A 20,871-nucleotide genomic window follows, 5' to 3' on the forward strand; every position below is an offset into this window, starting at 1 on the left:
CTTGTTTACTTACTGTATTCTATCCAGGAACAAGGGAAGCTCTACAATCAACGTCAATATCTGATGTATGACCGTTCGCCAAAACGCGCGCGAGCCGGTAATGGAGTTTACACAACACCGGGGCGAGGAGACTGGATGCAAAAGGGCGATTGGTTTGTTGACACACTTCCCCCCACCCCTGACATCCGAGGATAGATAATAAAATAGACTAACCAATCCTTGTTTTAAACACAACAGGACCTGCCATATTACCGCAGACAAAAAAGAATGGCTGGCATGGTGGATGAAGGTACCCAAGATCTGGCTCCCTGAGACCGACGGCTGCAACAACAAGCTCTGGGACGCGGGAAACGAGGTGATTGATGATTATATCCGCAAAAGAAGTGCAGAGTACGTCGAGCAACACCGTGATAAACTGCCGCCGGGCGCGCACGAGTTCGACCCCAGTAAGACGGTGCGTCTGGCGATATTGCGCAAGAATTCGCCGCAAAATCTGCTCTTGCTGCCGCCGGGGCTATTGCCGGAAGATGGTGGGACTTTGAAGGTTAAGGCTTGGTGCGAGGAGGATATCAATAACATCCCGGATATTCCGGTCGATATTGATAGCTGGGGTATTATCGGGGAAAGAAAATCGATATAGGGGCCGGCATTGGCTTGTTATAATATGCTAATAAATTATATTGAGCACGTATTGTTAATTCTAGTCTCACTAGGTGTTTGAGTAGATGTGGCAGAGGGGAAAATGTAGTGTCTACTAGTCATAAATGCAACATATCCACGCTGAAAGTAATCGCTAATCAGCTATGCAGAAGCAGACCAAAGTACGGTAAGTGAAGACTCGATGGTGTATAACTGAGAATCATTCTGTTTGACCCTATCACCTCTTCACTGTCAAAAATAACCACCTCCTAGTGAGGTTCCATCTCGATAGAGCTCATTGTCGGAGACAAAGACCGTCAGACCTATGGCTAGTCTCCTAGGGATTGAACCCTCATCTAGTTACCCCGTCAAGAGATCCAGGGCCCCATTCACTGAGCCTACCTAGGCCCAGCCCTGCTCAATTGACTTGATATTCCCGGCAACCTTGACCTTGGTTGGCTTGAGACCAACCTGGATGATATAATTGCCTTGGCCGTTGCTGAAATAAACACTACCCTTCTTCAAGAAGACAGTATTCTCCGATCCCTTGTAATACAGTGACACGTCTCCGCCGCCACAGAAATTGGGACCTTCGCGCTGGAACGGCCAGGCATCCTCGTCGGAAGGGCCTCGCTCCTTGCCCTTTGTTGTCGTTCCCCCTAGTTAGGGTTTAGTATTTATTTTCCCAGCCAAAAACGGAGAAAAGAAAAGGGCAACAAGGACAATAGTCTTGCGGCACATACAGCTATTCTGTTCACATAATCCTGTATCCGAGTTGTATTTGCCCATGCCCTTCTCTAACGAGGTACCAGATGTGCATCCCAGCACATTGTGCAAGTACACGTTACAAATGCCATCGTCGTTCCTGAGCTCAACCGTCGCGTCGTCGGCAACCTTGGGGGTTTCCTCAAGGCCCCTTCGTTAGAAGCCGGTGTCGGTGTCGGGCTAGGTGATGATGTTGGCGAGGCGTTGGCGAGGGCCGAGAAAGCGGCTGCAGCGAAAAGGAGCTTGACTTGCATGATGGGATGGGCGGGGCTTTTAATGGATTGTAGGTGAATGATCGCTCCTGAATGAAGGGGGTATCCTACTCTCTCTTTATACTAAAGACATCCGTCTCAGCCCCCTGTGCCCTACGACACCCCGGGAGGGGCAATTTTATATTTAGACCGTTTTACGCCGCCCGATTCGACTCTAAAATAGGGGCCGATCTTGGCGATGGAAGATTAGCCGTCCCCTCGAGTTGGACCTACAGCATCTTCAGCTGTTCGTCCTCTAGCTATTCTTAGTAGACGACCATAAATTCTAGCGCGAAGTCGATAATAAGGAACGTCGAATTCGCGCGCTAACGACGCGATTTTTGGTTTTTAATCGCGTTATACTGCTTTATAGGCCTAATTAAGGCGAGTTTCGACATTTTCGTTGGATTTTGATATACTAAGTATATAATAAAGAAGAGAAATAAAGAGAAATATTTGCGTATCGGTGTGGAGGACCAACCGTTGAAAATGCTGTGGGTCCGACTCGAGGGGACGGCTAAATAGGATTAGGCCAAGAAATTATTATTATAACTATAGCGTATCCGAAGGAGCGATAGTTACCGGATAAACGCGACAACTTCTCTAGCGGGACCTAATATAGAGATATTAGTATTAAAGGATAGGCGTTTACGATCGTTATTAAGGTCGGAGACTATAAACGGCCGCAGAGATAGGCAGGTAGATATAAAAGGGCTATACATATAGAGTCAGAAAACGAGATTCGGTACTAGAATAGGTTAGGTAATAGAGGATAGGCGAAAAAACGGGCGTATAAAGCAGACACGTAGGCCGTAAACAAAGATTTACAAATATAGCGCGTATAGAGGGGGGTTAGAGGGGGATCACGGAAGACCCACTTTTCAACGACCCACTTCACATCTTCTAATATTATTAAATTGCCTAGGAAGCCCCCTACTACAAAAGCGAGCCTGGGCACCCAGCTAAGGGGGGCCCAAAAAATGCCAAGCGGGGCCCAAAATCTGACCTAGTTTTTGGGGGCCCAAAGAATTCCTTATTATCTAAGCTACTTTTATATACACAACTCTTTTATTCTATATCTACTATATCATAGCACCTTCACAGTATTTCTATAATCCTTTATTTGGACCCCGATTCCGACCACTACGAGAAACTACCCCGATTGAGCCAGGGTCTGAGTTATCTTCCAGTCAACGTATTATTTATGCGTTAGATCATCTTCTTTATAGTATATCTGATATGAGTTTATTAATCTTTGAATATATTATATAGAGTTGATCTATGGATAAAGAAAGTATTATTAGTAAGAAATTTTATTATGCATAAAATATTTTGGGCCCCGGTCGACTCAGTAAGCTGGGGGGCCGACTGTTGGACCCCTCTTGGCATATTTTTTGGCCCCCCCCTGGCTGTAACCCGGACCTGTTTTATTGGCTCCTGTGCACTATGGTTGCATATCACTGTGCTTGGCATTAGTTGCAATAAGTGATTCTTTTTTGGCCGTTTCTAAAGTATTGAATTTCTGGTCGGAGATTCCGCTATGAGAAAGACTTATGAAAAGCTTTACTCTTGTATTCATTGTGCTTATTTAAACCAGCCCCCGCATTCCAAGGACCATCGAGTCTAGACTAAATAGACTAAATACGCCGGGAACCTTGGAGTATACACCGGGTTACAGCCAGGGGGGCCCAAAAAATGCCAAGAGGGGTCCAACAGACGGGATAATATTACGCCGAAATTTTTGGGCCCCCCCCAGCTCACTAAGTCGACCGGGGCCCAAAATATTTTATGCATAATGAAATTTCTTACTAATAATACTTTCTTTATCCATAGATCAACTCTATATAACCTCATATCTCTATATTTATAATATTTATAGTGATTTTTTATTAAATATATACAAAAAATCCATATTCCAAAGCATATGCAAAACCTAGCAACGATACAAACAAAGAAAATAAGAGGGGTATACAAAAATGTAAACAAAGAAACGAAGATATATCTTCATCCATCCTCACCACCACAGATATAGAATAAAAAAGATAGAAAAAAAGATTTGTGTATAAAATTAGCTTACATAAGAAGAAATTCTTTGGGCCCCGGTCGATTAAGCGAGTCGACGGGGGCCCAAAAACTAGGTCAAATTTTGGGCCCCGCTTGGCATTTTTGGGCCCCCCTTAGCTGGGTGCCCGAGTATACACAGTTGGGCAGGCCGGGTATGTGCGAGATGAGTCATGCAGTGAGTCGCCGCGGCCTCTCGAATCTCTACTTCGGAAGTAGCCGACGGCTTCTTTGCTTCTGTTAACCTCGCCGACTTGTCTATGTCACAGCGTCAGCATTCACCCTGCAGAAAGAGTGTTTGATAATGGAATCAGCAGAGAACCCCACTATTATCTTGCCTTCAAGCACCCTTAATACTCCTCTTGGTCGAGCCCGAGTCGCCTGTAAGGCGTGCAACGCCAGACGGTGAAATGTGATGTGGACGAAGGGCAGCCATGTTGGCATTGTCGGACATGGCGAATCAACTGCGAACTGATCGAGTCTAAACGAGGCAAGTATGTGATTACCTTCTGTAAAACAATTTCCGCGAGCCGAGCCGAAGCTGAACACCCCGCCGCAGGTATGTTCGGAAGAGTCATGGCTCATCTCGGAACCAACGCGGTGTTCGACAATCCCTGAGAGCTAGAGGAATACCTGACGGTCAGACACCTCGCCGAGAAATTTCTCCTGGCTTTATTTACAGCTCTGTCGCTTCTGTCCAAGGAGATGGCTCACATAGTTTCCCCCTCCAAGAGCAAAACAATTCAGCCTAGGGCATTCAATCACTTCCCACTGACGCAAATGGCCGTGATTCTGTACAATGGCCCTCGAATAATCAGACGCAATCGAATCTTCATGCCAACCAACCCGAGGAATCGTCTACTTTGTCCTACTTCATCGAGTTAGTTTACCGACCCGAAGGTGGAACGCAACACAGGAACTGCATCATACTTCTCTTCCGCCCCAAGGTGGTTGACAATCTCTCACCCGTAGAGGCCGCAAGAGATCTACAGGCACGAATGGCTGCAGGTTCGATTACTCGTCTTGCAGAAGACTTTTTAACTGCAGGGATCATCCACTCCGGCCTCATTCATCTGTATGCCCAAACTCGTCCATGTCTCTCTCATATGTTTCTAATCTCGGGTTAGTGCCCCTGCGCCGTTTGCTGCGCTCTCTGTCCACACTATTGTCTTCTGCCGGGAGGACTCTGTTCATAGGCAGCTGGCCGAGAATAAGTCGCGCCAATGCATGCTAGCCCTAAGCGTGATAGCCAAGTCCTGGCCCGTCCGGCTTTGGATTTCTAAGACGTTTGTCAATTTGATGAGACGGTGACGGGGCAAGGTTCTTCCTCTGGTGGATCAATTGTGGATGTGTCCTCGAGCATCGAAACTACATGCCACCACATGGCGCCATCACCATTGGGGCAGGGTGTACCGGTCTGCGTCATGCTGATCTTCAAAATCCTGGAAATAATTTTTTTTTATTAATCTCCAGTCAAACTCGTATTGCACGTGTCCCAATGGCTCACAACCCAGAGGTGTTCTCGAGGTTACTTATAGAAGCAAAATCGTCGATTTTGTTTATACGGAAGTGTATCTATACAGTTTGAGTATCATGAACTATTCTATCGTTAAGTCGCATCTTCTCCTTATTACAATCTCGAAACTATATAAGACGATGAGTCTTTCATTTCCTTTGTCCCTCCTATGACTCTGCAAGCGCCTCAACACTCGTCTATGGTCCAGTTATCTTCGATAATACCCACCGCATGAGGGTTTATCGTATGGTGATATATCGCAGAACCCCCCACAGACATATAGACTCCTATATTCTCACTTTAGTTATAAAGCGGGTTTTGGAGATACAAAGCTATGGCGAGTTTATATTTCAGTCTGGCATTAGAGTAAGATGAATATTATGAGGTGATATAGTCTGGGATGCCTGTGGTGTCTAAATGTGAGCAGTTTCTGCCAGGTGACTTTCATCTTCTTTCCTTCTTCATCGACCATGGCGTGTCCCTCATTCTTTCCCAGGTGAGGTCTTCCTGGGCTCCTTCCCTCCCAGCACCCTCAATTGCCCATCGCTCGCTTGTCTTCTTTCTCTCCTCATCAACTATCCCCATCCATCGCCATCCCCAGTCCCATCATCATCTCCATTGCCATCTCCATTGACTCGGTGCTGGCCGAACCCGTGCTGAATTCCATTGTCCTGCCCCTTCGTTTCCCACTGTCTGAGCACGCCGTGGGTTGAATCCCACTGCCATATTGTCATATTTCTGTCTCGAATTGAGAAAGGATCACTTGCTCCTATCATTGGGCGTGGGTAAGTTTTCGGGTCCTTTCTGTATTTTCACCAAAACAGGATGCACCGTGGATGAGTTGGACTGACAATGATGTGGCCATGCAGTTCTCGGTCTCCCCTGGCAATCGAGTTATATATGTCTCTTCAAGAACGCGAGGTGCGATTTTTCAGTCATTCATTCACAAGTCCATGTCTCCGGCCATATCATGGAACGATGAATGGGCCACTCGGGACCTCAATGCCATCAGGCCTTCTATCACGTTTCTTTGTGGAATATCACTGACATTAGCTCATGGTGTCGCTTTAGGGCACCACATGATGCATCCTCAAACCTCCCAGAAGACCAGCTCCACCGGATCTGGCCAGGCATCAAATTATCAGTCGGGCCAATTCCATCCGCAAGACCCTCGTACGCCCTATGGGTCTGGCTATTCCCAAGCCACGAACGTCTCCACTCGCGATAATGCTTGTGGTCGCGAGGCCAATGGCCCGGCCTTGTCGCATCTTTTCGGGGGCCTGAATCTTCAGAATTCTCGTCCAAAGCTCGGTGCTCCCAAAGGGACTGCGCCAGTTGCGATGAACACAAACCTCGACTGGTCGGCGAACAACCGTACCTCGTATAACAGCCCTTTCATCCTGGTTCCCAATTCCACTCTTTTCAACGGTCTCCCCCAGGTTTCTTCCTTCGCTCCAAACTCGGTGCCAGGCCACACAGACCAATTGGGCCAGTTTCCCTACCTCTCAACGGGTGTTTACCCGAACATCAATCCCGTGGTTCCCACGACGTACCCTTCCTGGCCGTATATCGTGAACTACGATTTGCAGGACGTGAACAAGCAAAATGGATGGAATACCGCTGATGGGCAGAAGGGACCTCAATCGGAAAACACTGGAAACATTCAGTACCTCCCAACCACTTTTATTCCTAGCTTGGATGGTTCTGCTATGTCAACTTACCCCTACGGCAGTGTCTTCCCCCAGCTTGGATCGCTTTCCCTTCCCTTTCAAATGATGAAGACTACCAATGGCTATGTTGTTCAGGATTTGGAGGCACTGACCCAGCAAGATCCTCCCATTCCACGTGCAGTGCCAGCCATGTGGACGAACCCATCCGAGCTGACCCTCGCAAAGTGTCTGGAGAACCGTGAAGGGATCACCAATGTTTACATCCGAGGATTTCTTCCAGAAACTTCCGATGAAATGCTGAATGCATATGCAGCTCGCTTCGGCAAGATCGAGCGCTGCAAGGCGATTGTTGATCTGGACACGGGCCTCTGCAAAGGGTACCCCAGTCTACGAAGCCGCGCTGCGTATTTCGTACTGACCAATCCCTAGGTTCGGATTTGTTCAATACTACAACTTTGAGTCTTGTGAGAATTGCATTCGCGGGTTTTTCTACCTTGGCTACCAGGCCAGCTTTGCCCAAAAGTCTCGCAACTCGCGTCTCAAGGACTTGGAGGACAGGTCTTCCACCAACATCTACTGCACCAATATCCCAATCGACTGGACTGAAGCAGTAAGGAAAAAACATGACTGTACTCGTCAATTCTACCGTGAACTTTTGCTGATCTGTTTGACAGGACCTGCGCCGCCATTTCGAGCCGTATCGTGTGGTGTCCGAGAAGATCAGCCGTGACGAAAAAACGGGAGTGAGCAAGGAAGTGGGATTTGCACGGTATGTGATATTTGAAAATTCATTATCTCGCTGCACAGGTCCTAAACCATGTCTCAGCTTTGAAACCCGCGACATCGCCGAGACGGTCTTGGGCGAGTTCCATAATATCACGAAGGAGGATGGCGTGAAGTTGCTCTTGCGGTTTGCAGATACCAAGGCCCAGAAGATGCTAAAGCAACAGAGCAACGAGCGCCGTGCCTATCGCGCTGGAGAATACAACTACTCCGTGGAAGTTGTGCAGGGATCGACTCCGTCGCCGTCTCTGCAACGCTTCCCACAAAACAACTCTCAAATCACACCCAACTCTCAGGTTAGCTACACATCCCCAGTTGGAGCGGGCTCCAACTGGACTCCGGCCACTTCGATTTCTCCCACGTATGTACCAAATCCGATTTGTGATGTCAGCTCTCTTGCCCTGCTGACCAAGGCCACAGTTACCCTCTCGCGAAGAAGGCAACAAGCAGTGCGCGACAAAGCTCCCTGTCTTCTCGCAGTCTCAATGCTCTCGAGCACACTCCTGTCTACCGTGCCCGACCCTTCTCCATGAATCGTCGCTCTATGACCGATATCTCTGGTGCATCGTCTAAGACGGCGATGCCGGAATCTCCCACCCTCGAGCCTCGCTCCTACATGTCAAGTCCACGAAAGGAGAACCACAAGGCAGGATCCGTGTCCCCTGTGTCCTCTCGCATGGAGATTATCATTTCCACGCCCCGTTCGTGCACTTGAGATGTTCGGAACTCTCCCCAGATGCTTTTTTATACGTGCATTACATGCACGGTCTCGGTTGAGGCCAATGCTAAATGCCTCTGATCGACTATTCCTCACTCCTCATTCGTGGCATGTGTTACCAATCGCAGAATGTACGCTGAAGTATGTTTTCTTTCTACGCCTTGTGTTTGCGAGATGATCTGTTCTTCGATTGTCTTTCTATTGCCAATGGCTTTGCGTTTCCTTATTTCTTCGGTTTGCATATTTTTATAGGGGTTGGTGGAGCGGCGAGGATGATTTCAGTTATAAAAAAGGGGGCATGTTTCTTTTTCTATCTGGTCAGGATGCATGTTTTCTTGCGGTTCTGTTTCGACTTTGCGCTTCGATGGATTCGTAGTCTAATGAAATATGTCTTTGCATCCAAAAGAAAAGCCCAACAACTGCCTCATTCTCGGTGCATGAGCAACCTCCGCATCCGCAGCCCACCATCTATGAAGGAGCGGCCAAACAGGGAATCTTGATCTATGTAAATAATAAATTTCCATCGCCATCTCTATTCAATTCCGCCCAAGCCTCTCTTCCACATCCTCAGTTAGTGCATACGCTGGCAGATATTGCCGGTCCGGGGAGGGACCGTCTGCACCAACTTGCAGCCTCGGGTTGGGATGTGTATCCGATGTGCCACCCAAGCTCGTATATCCCTCATCATAAAGCGAACAGTACCGCAAACCCAGGTGCCGAATGAACGCCCAAATCTCGGCGTAGTGCCAGTCAATTACTGGATGGATACGCACGAAATCGGGCCAGCCGCGATCCGTCCGATCAAAATGCGTCAGCCGCGCGCCGTGCGGATCGGTGCGTCGTGTTCCCACGAAGATCGCCCGGATACCCGGGTGTCGGTTCAGATAGTCCTCGAAGCTGGAGCGCAGCGTGGTCTGCGGCGGCGCGGTAGTGTACTTGGTGATCGAGAGGTGGTAGGCCTGGGCGGAGGTGACGACGAAGTCCTCGACGGCGGGGAAGGGGTCTGGGGGGAGGGCGTAGATGGCGGGGATGACGGTTGCTGCGACCGCTTGCGCCGCTGCTGCTGTGCCGGCGTCCAACTCATTCGGCGTGTGGCGCGGGTATGGGTGGAGTCCCGCCAGAAACAGGATCAAGAGTACCAGACAGTCTTTGCCGCCGTTGTACGAGACCGATAGTTCGGAGAGTTTGTACTGCGATAGCGCGCTCCATACCACCTCTAGTGAGATTTGTGTTTGTCGCTGGACCGATGCGAGGAGCGACTCGGGCGGGTGTGTCTCGGACAGGAAGGCTTGTACTCGGGCATAAATGCGCGCGACTAATGTCGGGAGGTCAGGGAGGTCATCGTCATCGTCGGCTTCGTCTATTGTGGATGTGCGTGTTGTTCCATTTGGTTGTGTGGTATATACGGTCGTCAATGGCTCAGTTGTGGAGTATGTTGTCGATGTCGATGTCGCCGATGCCGATGCCGGCACCGGTCTGAAGGGTCGCAGATGGTCTTGCGGGCGCGGTGAGCGCAGTGTGTCTGCAGAGACCGGGACATGCGTAGTCCTCACACCGGGCTCAGCCATTTTGGATTGACTCAATTGCTCGACGGACGGAGAGAGAGGGAAAGGAGGTTTCTCGGCATCCAAAAGCGAAATTGTCTAATCCGACATCGATTGCAAGGGACCGAAAGGTGTCAGTGGCAGGCGAGTAGCAGAGGATTATCCAGAGGAGATGCCTTGGAGGATGTGAAATCTTTCGCCCCGCGTCCCCCGCAGCTTATCTGTGGAACACCGTGGACAACCGGAGAACCCGTTGGCATGTTGGCATATTCTGCAATTATCCCTAACGCCTCGAGTCGCTCAACTCGAAAGAATATTACTCTAAGCTAATTCATCCCAGCACTTTCATCTTTTTCTTCTTCTTTTTGTCGTCCATCTTCCGCCCCTTTTGCCAATCGCGCCAACTCCCAATGCGCTCCTCCCGACTATCCTCCCACGCCTTGTCTTGATCGCGCTTCCGTTTCCGTGCCTCGATCTCCTCGTCCTCCTTGCGCTTCTCCCGTCCTTCTTCCTGCATGCGCGCCTTGGCCTGTCGGCGTCGGCGCGCTTCCTCTTCAAGCAAGACGTGTACTGTCTTTGCCCGCCACTCGACCCGGAATTCGTCCGTCTTGAGCTCGGGTGAGTCCAGTGTGTATTTGTGCTCGCGGATCAGTAGTCGCCGCGCATCTGAGATGCATTCGTCCAGGTAGGCGCGCTGCTTTTCGTCTAGTAGCGCTGTCTGTGCCTTGTTGAGTCGGTCGAAGGCATCCGGTGCTGCTGGGTTTTTGGTCTTATCCGGGTGAATCAGAAGCGACTTCTTGCGGTACTGGATCTTAATGTCCTTGTCGGGGACACCAGGTTGGAGGTCTAGGACGGCGTAGCTGATGGATTGTCAGTGTCATGGTTTATAACTGTATTCTGTAACGCTGTAGGGAGAAGGAATTGAAATAGAACCATCCTGTGGGCAGGTAGAGCTGGTAGACTTACGCATCGAGACTGAAAGCCTTCCGGATACGGTCGATTTCGGCATCCTGTCGCGGGTCAGTTTCACCTGGAGGCAACAAGCATTTGGGAGAGAAGTGAGTGATTCATACCTTGGTAAAATCTGAAGCTTCACGCTCCAAGGAGTCAAAGATATCCTGATCGTCGTCGGACATGGCGCGGTTGTCTGCGAGAGACTGATGCAGCTGGCGAGATAAGCGGCTTATCAGTGAATGAGTCAGCATCGCGAAGAAAAAAAGCAGTTTTTCACCGCCCGCTTTGATGCCTCAACCATCACACCACAGCACCATGGCTCCGGCACGGGCGTCTCATAAAAAGGCTGCGAAGCCTCAGAATGACTCTGGACGTACCCTGAAACGCAAGCGCGGACAGGAAGAACTGTCCTCGCTCGTACAGCGGGTCGAAGATCTCGACCTCAAGACCTCCATCAAATCCTTCTCCGAGCTCCCACTCTCCGAACCCACGGCCTCTGGTCTCTCAGCCTCTCACTACAAGACCCTCACCGACATCCAGTCGCGCGCGATCAGCCATGCTCTCAAAGGCCGCGACATCCTGGGCGCCGCCAAAACCGGCAGCGGTAAGACCTTGGCTTTCTTGGTCCCCATCCTCGAGAACCTGTACCGCAAGCAGTGGACCGAATACGATGGCCTCGGCGCGCTGATTTTGTCGCCTACCCGCGAGTTGGCCATTCAAATCTTCGAGGTTTTGCGCAAGGTGGGCCGACACCATGCCTTTTCTGCCGGCTTGATCATCGGCGGGAAGAGTTTGCGCGAGGAACAAGAACGACTGGGACGGATGAATATCTTGGTGTGCACGCCGGGGCGTATGCTCCAGCACCTCGACCAGACGGCCATGTTCGAAACCCACAATTTACAGATGCTGGTCATGGATGAGGCCGACCGAATCATGGACATGGGCTTCCAGCGGACGGTGGATGCGATCGTCGACCACCTTCCGAAGGAGAGACAGACATTGTTGTTCAGTGCTACTCAGACAAAGAAAGTGTCGGATCTGGCTCGTCTGAGTTTGCAGGATCCTGAGTATGTCGCTGTCCATGAAGCAGCCGCGGCAGCCACCCCGTCTACGCTGCAGCAACACTACGTCGTCACGCCATTGCCCCAAAAGCTTGATACTCTGTGGAGCTTTATCCGCAGCAATCTCAAGTCCAAAACGGTGGTCTTTTTGTCCTCGGGCAAACAGGTCCGATTCGTCTACGAGTCTTTCCGCCATCTCCAGCCCGGTATCCCGTTGATGCATCTGCACGGCCGACAGAAACAAGGTGGCCGCCTGGACATTACGACTAAGTTCTCCCAGTCCCAACATTCCGTTCTCTTTGCTACCGATGTTGCTGCTCGTGGTCTGGATTTCCCAGCCGTCGATTGGGTCATCCAAATGGATTGCCCCGAGGACGCTGATACCTACATCCATCGTGTGGGACGTACCGCTCGGTACGAGCGAGTTGGTCGCGGCGTGCTATTCCTTGACCCCAGCGAGGAGAAGGGCATGTTGAACCGACTTGAACACAAGAAAGTGCCCATTGAGCGCATTAATATTAAAGCAAACAAGCAGCAAAGTATCCGGAATCAGCTGCAGAACATGTGCTTCAAGGACCCAGAATTAAAGTATCTGGGCCAGAAGGCTTTTATCTCCTACGTCAAGTCTGTTCACGTGCAAAAGGACAAGGAGACATTCAAGATCAAACAGCTTCCATTGGAAGATTTCGCAGCCAGTTTGGGTCTCCCTGGTGCACCGCGTATTAAATTTATCAAGGGTGACGACACCAAGGAGCGGAAGAATGCATCATGGAGGATGAATCAGCTTTCCAGTGATGATTCAGACGATGATTCAGATGGAGAGGACAAACCTCAGAAGACCAAGAAGGACGAGAACCAAGTACGGACCAAATTCGACCGGATGTTCGAGCGGCGGAACCAGGATGTGCTGGCGGGCCACTACTCGAAACTAATCAACGACGATGGCACGATGGTGGCACCTAATGCCTCCAAGGGTGCTATCGAGGATGCCGACGAGGACGACGACTTTCTGTCTGTTAAACGCCGGTTTGCCGCTGGCGACGCAGAATTGGGCCAAGACGAGTCCGAGTCCGAGCCCTCGGGCGCCGGAAAGGAAGCCAAGACGGTGCAAATCGACGGCAAGGACCCGCTGGTTATCGACTCGAAGCGACGCGAGAAGCTTCTCAAGTCGAAAAAGAAGCTTCTCAAGTTCAAGGGCAAGGGTACAAAGCTCGTCTACGACGAGAACGGCAATGCACACGAGCTGTACGAGATGGAAGACGAGGAGCAGTTCAAAGCTCGCGGCGACGCCGACGCCCAGCGCGAGCGGTTCGTGGCCGAGGAGGCGGAGCGCACGCGCCGTGCCGACGTCGAGGACAAGGAAGTTGTGCGCGAAAAGCGCCGCGAGAAAAAGGAAAAGCGTCGCGCCCGCGACCGTGCCCTCGCCGACGAAGAGGCCGCCGAGGAGCGTGGCGTGCAGTTGGCGCCGGTCGACGACATCGATCTTGGATCTGCGTCCGAACCCGAAGAGCCCCGTCCTAGCAAGAAGGCCCGCTTTGTCGAGTCCGAATCAGATGGCGACAACGACAAGCCACGGCCCCGCAAGAGCAAGAAGTCCAAGTCTGCTGTCCCTGCCGAGCCTCGGATCGACACCTTGGGCGATCTGGAAGCGCTGGCCAGTGGACTGTTGGGTTGAGTTTCGACATTGTATGGATGAGATGTGCTTTGGCGTACATTTCTTTCTCTTTTCTTTCCTAGCGAGCTCTCAAAAGCATTGTTTGTGTATGCATCAGTATATATTGACCGATTGACTTCAAATTTCATCCCATGGGACCCATGTCACGTAGACCTGGGCTTACTGCTTAGGGCATGTTACGGTACAAGACCTACGACTACGCTTCGCTTTCTAGCTTCTGTAGCTAGTTGAATCAGCAGATATGGTGAAATGGTGAGATTTTGCTTCATGAGAGCAATATAAGCAGGAAGATGAGGTCTCGAAAATTGTGTCATTATGCCTCGTAGTGTCATGTGATTTTTGTGCCCTTGGAAATTACCGATGAACAATACAACAGAACCTAGTTAAAGATTCGGTAGACTTCTGTATATCACTAGGATACTTGTTTACCAAAGTGTGGTGTTCAGTTCCCATTATCTCGATAGCGTTCTATATCTTGAAGATCGTAGGATTCTGCAGCTGTTACATCGAAGTGGAGCTTTTAACCTTGAACGAGAGCCGAGTCGGAGAAATCCGAAGAGAAACAATACCCGTGGACACAATATTCGGCATAATTCCATTGTGTTAAGCTACAACTCTACTACAACCCGGCAAAGTTGAAATAGACTGCTTTTTCGACATACTATTATCTGCCCAATAAGACACCGGTCGCATTAAGCAGAGATCGAGCGTCCCCCGCCATGTCAACGCAAGTGGAGCCTGCGGGCTTTTTCCCCCGACACATTCGCCTTGCGCCCCATCCAACCATCGTATCGCGCTATCACGCCATCGCAGAAATCGTCAAAAGCAGCAGAACATGGTTTCTTTATTCTCTTTCTTTCGATCTCATACTTCCAAGCTGATCGCGGAGGGCTTGAAGCCACGTGCGGGTCACGCGACATTAGGGCTGGTGGGTGGTCGTGGGCTTGAATGGTTGCACGACGCTAACGCTGTGACAGGACATTTGAGAATTCAATTCAGGGGCAAATAAAAGAAATTAAGAGATATTTCTGCACGCCCGTTTGTGCTACCACTTAACTTCACCTAATTTGTGTGGTCACCTACTCGATACTATGGCAGTTCACGATATTGAGAAACAGCCCCCGCCCGCTGAGGAGCACGCTAAGGGCCCGGACTCCGCGGCCGATGCCATTTCCAGTCCGTTTGTTAACGCGGACCGGTTGGCTCGCCGCTTGTCTGCCCGCCAGGTGCAGATGATCGCTATCGGCGGTACCATCGGCACTGGTTTGTTCCTCGGGACTGGCGAGTCGCTCGCGAAGGGTGGGCCTGCCTCTACGCTGATCGCCTATGCCATCTGCGGCGGTATTGTGTTTATCACGATGCTGTGTCTGGGTGAAATGGCGACTTTTGTCCCGGTGGCTGGGTCGTTCTGTACTTATGCTGGGTGAGTATTATCTCGGTTTATCCTGTGTGGGTTGAAGTCTTTCGGGTATTGGATCTGAATATTCGTGCTGACTTACTGTATTCAGTCGATTCGTTGATGATGCCCTGGGTTTCGCTCTCACTTGGAACTACTGGTTCAATGACGCGGTTTCTACCGCGTCGGACATCATTGCCCTGCAGCTTCTCCTAAAGTTTTGGACAGATAATTTCCCCGGGTGGGCAATCAGCTTGATCTTTCTGATTGTCGTCATTGGACTGAATATCTTGTCTGTGCGGGTATATGGTGAAGTAGAATACTGGCTAAGTTTACTCAAAGTCGTCACCATCGTGGTAAGTCTTTAGCCTATGTCCTTCATCTTGCTATATCTCTCAGCACCTGGCTCATTCTCTTTTAGATATTCATCATCCTTGGGATCGCCGTCAACTGCGGCGGCAACACAAAGCACGAATACATCGGTGGCCGAAACTGGCATATCGGCGACGCACCCTTTCACGACGGCATCGGCGGCTTTGCCTCGGTGTTTGTGACAGCGTCATTCGCATAGTGCGTTCCCTACCAACATATATTTTCTGTGTTGTGTATGAGACCTATTCTAACCTTTTATATACAGCGGCGGCACTGAGTCCATCGCCATCACAGCCGGCGAAACCATCGACCCCGCCAAAAACATGCCCAAAGTCGTGCGCAACGTCTTCTGGCGCATCGTTCTCTTTTATTTGTTGTCGATCCTGCTCGTCGGCCTCAACGTGCCCTACAACTACCCGGGCCTTTCGGACGGTGATAGCCGCACAAGTCCGTTTACTATTGTCTTTCAACAGGCCGGCAGTGCCGTCGCGGGCAGCTTTATCAACGCCGTGATTATGACGTCGGTGATTTCTGCTGCGAACCATGCCCTCTTTGCCGGCTCGCGTCTGCTATACACTCTCGCTGTCGATGGCTATGCGCCGCGCTTCTTTGGCCATCTGAATCGCTTTTATGTTCCGTGGATTGCCGTGCTGGCCACCTCGGTCATTAGCGGGCTGTGTTTCGGTGCGAGTTATATTGGAGCAGGGCAACTGTGGTCGTGGCTACAGAAGTAAGTACCACCGAAGACATTAAAAAATATGAATCACCCAGATGCATAGAACCCCGATACTAATAGCAACCCCAGTATCGTCGGCGTCTCCAACCAACTCTCCTGGATCTGCATCGGCCTCGCCTCCCTCCGCTTCCGCGCCGCCATCCGCGCCCAGGGCCTCGAAGACCTCCTCCCCTTCAAGAACTGGACCTACCCCTACGGCCCCGTTTTTGCCGTCGGCCTCAACATCGTCCTGGTGCTGGTGCAGGGCTGGAAATGCTTTAGTCCGCATTTCCAGCGCGTCGACTTTGTCTCGTACTATATCGAGATCCCCGTGCTGATTGTCATGATCTTTGCTTGGAAGCTGGTCAAGCGGACCCATTTTGTGCGCACGTGGGAAATGGATCTCATGACGGATCGCTATGATGCTACTGCCGAATCGGAGGATTCTGCTCGGCCTGTTGGGGAGGATGAGGACAAGAGGAAGGGGGTTTGGGCGAAGGCGCAGCGGGTTGGGCAGTGGTTGTTTTTCTGATTGTGATACCTCGCTATATAGTAGATACAAGGGGGTTGCTGCTCCGTACATATTACCTCTATTCCCAGATTCATGTATCGGATCTTCATCTCTTGAATTCGTACTCGTGAGACAGTAGTATCCCCCCGCACACAACCCTTTGATCATTACTCGCAACAGGGTAGATGTACAGGCTGATATACAGATATATACCTCTGCAGCTTCTCCCCCTCCCCGAACCAGACCAAAGCCAAGAGCGAGTCCATTTTCTCCAAAACCTCGCCACCAAACGCCATGCCATGTCTCTTTCAACCTTGCGACAAAAGACAAAACCGCGCGCATAACTATAGGGGGTACTCGCGAAGAAACGAAGCCACACATACAAAGGGAAATAACACCCAGCCCAAACAGAAAAGAGAAGGGAGATCAATACCATCCGCAAGAACAAATGAAATGACAAATGAAAAACGAAAAACGAAAAAAAAAAAAAAACACCAAAAAAAGTGCCCCGACACCGGCCGTAATCCTGCCAATCTTCCGCAGACACCGAAATTCTATAGCATGAAACCTGGAACGGACGATGCAGCAGACAAAACGAAACAGACAAGCACAATGCGGATGCGATGGCTATCCTTGCTGAACTGGGAATAAACAGACATTTGATACCGTGCAAAACGCGGCTTCAAAAATTTGGAAATTCAGAGATTTATCTGGTGCTCGCACCAAAATGCGCCTCGCTGGTAGGGGTATCAACGCCCATGTAGACCCAGCTACTGGGACTTGTGGCGGTCAATTATACAATACATGGAGGGCTCCAGCCTCCAGATACCCCGATTATAGAATAAAGCAGCGGGTTCAGGAAGAAAGACCCAGCCTCCAGTCAATACTCTCAGCCGTTGACCATGTCGTCCAGCGCCATTTTGCGTCGTTTGACAGGCCGTGGCTCTTGGGGTTCAGCCTCGCTGGTCGGCTGCTCTGCTCGTGCTTCTCTCGGAGACAAATTTGCCGGGGCAAGAGGGGGGAAGAGATCGATAGGACCGAGGTGTCGGGGCTTGGGATCGACCGGGCCTACGGCGGAAGAGGAGCGTTGATGAGAGAAGGAAGGAGAGAATATCGGGCCCACTGGTCGATGTAGTGCGGCCGGGCGCCGTGGATCAGGCGGGCCTTCTTCTCGTGTCGGGAACGACCATGTGGCCGGGTAGGGATCACTCAGGCGATGTGCAAGATGAGGCGGCCCCGGGCTCGCAGTGGCTTGGTGAATAGGCGGCAGCCGCACGGGAGATTCACGGTAAGGCTCAGGAGGCCCTGCTGGCAATCGCGGGTCGCTGAGTGGAGGCCGAATAATGCTGCCTGGTGGTTCCGTATATGGTAGGAAAGGCACGTTTACGGGGTGGTGCTGAGGGGGGGAGGTTGGTGGTGGAAGAGAGGGCGCAGCATATGCTGAAAACCGCCTCTCCATGCTAGACGGCATGCTACCCGCTTTGAGGACGGGATTGAACGCCACCGGCATGGGGACAAAAGCAGGAGGCGGGCCTGCTGGCGCTGAATAGGGTGGGCCACTTGATGAGAATGACCTTCGACCAACGGGTCCCGGGATGGAGGGCGAGGCGTCCATTGGTCGAGTCAGAGGAAAGACTGATGCTGACAGCCTATGCTGCATTGGCATTCCGGCTGCTGCTTGGCCTGCATCTCCCAATCTCTGGAGATCCGTCATGGGCCGCAGCTCGCGTGAAGACGTGGCCCGGTGCATCGTGGAGGGCCGCGTGAGCACGGGTGGTTGGGCCTCGGCCGGCACCGCTGGATGGTCGAGATGCGTCGTGTAAGACCGCAGTGACGAGTCCTCGGCTTTAAGCGGTGGTCGCCCTCGTTTCTTGTGCGTGACGTCCACACATGAGGACTGTGGTTTCATCATCGTCAGTTTCACATCTAGGACTCGGGACAACGAACACTTACAGCTTTGCCCGAGAGCACGCATCGTCGGCATGGGCGTGCTGGGTCGCATCCCAGGTGCTTCTTTTTGCAATTCACACAAGCCGAGGCCACATGGGCCTTTGTGCGCCGTGTTGATTTGTGAGCGAATGACCGGTGGGCAGGCCCTGATGCCGAGCCTTCCAACGCCGGCAACGGATATGGCGGCGCCCCCGGTGGTAGTCTTGGAGACCCGGGAAAGACTGGAGTGGCCTGCTCACTATACCCCGGTGGTAACCGCGCTGGTATAGGCTCGCTGACTGGAGGCGGCAGCGGTGGTAGCTCCGGGACGGTGGCCGTGACCTCCTCGGCTGTCGTGACTACGGACGACAGTGGATATCCCCGTGGCTTGGACTCTGCGGATGTCTCCGAGGGCTCCTCTGCAAGAGGAGACCTAGACATCGATTGATGGGGAAGAGCAGCCCGGGGACTATACCCTCGAGCATTGGTAGACCGAGGACGATTCAACGGCAGCCGCTCTGGGCCCGAGTTGAACCGGGGTTGTCCAAACGGGGAGGAAAGGCTCGGTGGATGAAGCACGAGTGATTGCATCGGGCGTCAGGCAGGAAAAGAAATGGGGTGGCCCACAGGGCAAGCACTTTTTTTTTTTTTTTTTTCTTTTTCTTTCCCCCTTCCCTGTTCGTTTCCCCCCTCGGAGATTCGTTCACAACAGGGGACCACAGGCTCTCGCGTCTGCACTTGGGGGCAGCATATCTGGAAAATGGATTTTCCCCTGGGGTCTTGGTATGGGGAGAAAGGAAGAAAGAAAGAGGAAGAGACGTCAGCAGCGGTGTAGGGGGGAAGATGTCAATCTGCGGTCGTCATCGAGGCTCGCCAGGACCCAGCCGAGCTTATAATCAGAGCCAGGGTGATCCGCTATTGGAGGAGTCAGAAAATAGACTGCATCGATCAGCGGGAGATTTCCAGATCATGACAGCAGGGTTGCTCATAGCGCATGTCTTCCCATCCCAGGACGTGCAGGTCGATCATCAAGCTAGGACGCAGTAATCGCATCCCAGCCCCACGCCTTGCCTCTCTGTCTCGATCATGGCCCACGTTCCGTGCGGGATGGACCAACCCTAAGCGAGCAGGGGAGGAGAGAAGGGGAGAACAAGAGAGACAGAAAAACGAGGGGAAGCATACCAGAAATGCACGTCTTGCAGGGTCGTAGTTCACGTCAAATCTTTGGGATATTCAGATATTCAGATATTGTGAATCAAAAGAAGGGGAATTTCACTCAGAGCATCGGCAAGGCAAGCTTATAGAGAAACCGGAGGTTTAACAAGAGAGAAACAAAGGTGGGAACGCAGGGAAGGTAGTGGTCAGTGCAGGCTGCACTAGTAGCTGATAGACTTGATCGCCGTTCCGGTAGATCGTGGGAATTATGGAGGGGTTCAATACAGAGAAGGGGGGTGGAGCCCCCGTTTTTTTCCCTTTTTCCCTTTCTTTTTCATTTGGTCTTTTTCTCAATAGTTGGGTTCATCCATTCATCCCAAGGATATATCCAACCCCACGACTCCCGAATCCTTCGCCCCAAGGGCTAGGGTCCCCCCCAAGGGCTAGGGTTTTCGGGCTATAATAGTCACACGAGAGAAACTCGAGAGAGCATTCAAGAATTCAACAAAGAGAGAAAGGGATATTTCAGCAAAAAGACGCACCGCTGTCAATCAGCGCACGATGCAAGGCGATCGACGTCGGTGCCCGCAGCCATTGCCAATAGTTCCCCTCGGCATGGAAAATGCGCATTCCGTTTGACACTCTGCATGTTATGAAGATTATATTAGTGATTATTGACTGGATTTATTCTTCCTGTCTTATTCTTATTTCTCATCTACTGCCCTGCAAGGCATAGGGACTGGGATGAGCATCTTCTATTCACTGATCCCCATATGCCCGTTATATCACTCTATCTTATTAGCTTATGATCATCATCATCATTATTCCCATGGTTATCACCCTTTTTTCTGACTCGACCCAACTCACGAACTCCTCCATCTTATTCTCCGCAGTGGAGATCCCCTTGACCCACCCGGGCAATCATTTGTCGATCCTCCGTTTATGCTCCGTCCGCTAGGGGGTTACGGTTGCAATGTGGACGGTCTCACGGCATCAATTTCAGATGATCCGGCCAGCTGCAGTCGATTCCCACTGGATTAGTCGGGAAATAATTGCCAGTCATACCTACCGTCCATCCTCGGGCTTTTCGGCTTGTGCGGTTCTGATGGTTCTGGTTCTTGTGATACCTTGAGAACCGATAATAATCCTTTGGACA

The 20,871-nt window shown here is 51.2% G+C and overlaps 8 protein-coding genes across 8 annotated transcripts; 4 read left to right on the forward strand and 4 right to left on the reverse strand.

Moving 5' to 3' along the window:
• Positions 1 to 283: 283 nt before the first annotated feature.
• Positions 284 to 640, forward strand: NUU61_004587 (uncharacterized protein; the record flags this gene model as incomplete). The annotated part of the gene is made up of 1 exon (XM_056655169.1): positions 284 to 640. One exon carries the CDS (start codon positions 284 to 286, stop codon positions 638 to 640), a length of 357 nt encoding a protein of 118 aa, XP_056513196.1.
• Positions 641 to 1,041: 401 nt separating this feature from the next.
• Positions 1,042 to 1,658, reverse strand: NUU61_004588 (uncharacterized protein; the record flags this gene model as incomplete). Its single annotated transcript, XM_056655170.1, has 2 exons — positions 1,042 to 1,298; positions 1,481 to 1,658. The coding sequence occupies 2 exons, from the start codon at positions 1,656 to 1,658 to the stop codon at positions 1,042 to 1,044; spliced, it is 435 nt and encodes a 144-aa protein (XP_056513197.1).
• A 4,656-nt stretch (positions 1,659 to 6,314) lies between these two features.
• Positions 6,315 to 8,400, forward strand: NUU61_004589 (uncharacterized protein; the record flags this gene model as incomplete). Its single annotated transcript, XM_056655171.1, has 5 exons — positions 6,315 to 7,279; positions 7,332 to 7,512; positions 7,577 to 7,671; positions 7,729 to 8,046; positions 8,106 to 8,400. 5 exons carry the CDS (start codon positions 6,315 to 6,317, stop codon positions 8,398 to 8,400), a joined length of 1,854 nt encoding a protein of 617 aa, XP_056513198.1.
• Positions 8,401 to 8,939: 539 nt separating this feature from the next.
• On the reverse strand, positions 8,940 to 9,971 carry NUU61_004590 (FAD synthase; the record flags this gene model as incomplete). Its single annotated transcript, XM_056655172.1, has 1 exon — positions 8,940 to 9,971. The coding sequence occupies one exon, from the start codon at positions 9,969 to 9,971 to the stop codon at positions 8,940 to 8,942; it is 1,032 nt and encodes a 343-aa protein (XP_056513199.1).
• Positions 9,972 to 10,278: 307 nt separating this feature from the next.
• On the reverse strand, positions 10,279 to 11,083 carry NUU61_004591 (uncharacterized protein; the record flags this gene model as incomplete). The annotated part of the gene is made up of 3 exons (XM_056655173.1): positions 10,279 to 10,807; positions 10,914 to 10,957; positions 11,021 to 11,083. The coding sequence occupies 3 exons, from the start codon at positions 11,081 to 11,083 to the stop codon at positions 10,279 to 10,281; spliced, it is 636 nt and encodes a 211-aa protein (XP_056513200.1).
• A 133-nt stretch (positions 11,084 to 11,216) lies between these two features.
• On the forward strand, positions 11,217 to 13,637 carry dbp4 (RNA-dependent ATPase HCA4; the record flags this gene model as incomplete). The annotated part of the gene is made up of 1 exon (XM_056655174.1): positions 11,217 to 13,637. One exon carries the CDS (start codon positions 11,217 to 11,219, stop codon positions 13,635 to 13,637), a length of 2,421 nt encoding a protein of 806 aa, XP_056513201.1.
• A 1,091-nt stretch (positions 13,638 to 14,728) lies between these two features.
• NUU61_004593 (amino acid permease) lies at positions 14,729 to 16,652 on the forward strand (the record flags this gene model as incomplete). The annotated part of the gene is made up of 5 exons (XM_056655175.1): positions 14,729 to 15,060; positions 15,146 to 15,389; positions 15,455 to 15,603; positions 15,671 to 16,135; positions 16,211 to 16,652. The coding sequence occupies 5 exons, from the start codon at positions 14,729 to 14,731 to the stop codon at positions 16,650 to 16,652; spliced, it is 1,632 nt and encodes a 543-aa protein (XP_056513202.1).
• Positions 16,653 to 17,520: 868 nt separating this feature from the next.
• Positions 17,521 to 19,151, reverse strand: sclB (uncharacterized protein; the record flags this gene model as incomplete). The annotated part of the gene is made up of 2 exons (XM_056655176.1): positions 17,521 to 18,528; positions 18,585 to 19,151. 2 exons carry the CDS (start codon positions 19,149 to 19,151, stop codon positions 17,521 to 17,523), a joined length of 1,575 nt encoding a protein of 524 aa, XP_056513203.1.
• Positions 19,152 to 20,871: the final 1,720 nt, after the last annotated feature.

The sequence above is a fragment of the Penicillium alfredii genome (genome assembly GCF_028826965.1).
Source record: "Penicillium alfredii strain IBT 34128 chromosome Unknown utg000005l_segment0_segment0, whole genome shotgun sequence".
In the NCBI taxonomy this organism is placed as follows: Eukaryota; Fungi; Ascomycota; class Eurotiomycetes; order Eurotiales; family Aspergillaceae; genus Penicillium; species Penicillium alfredii.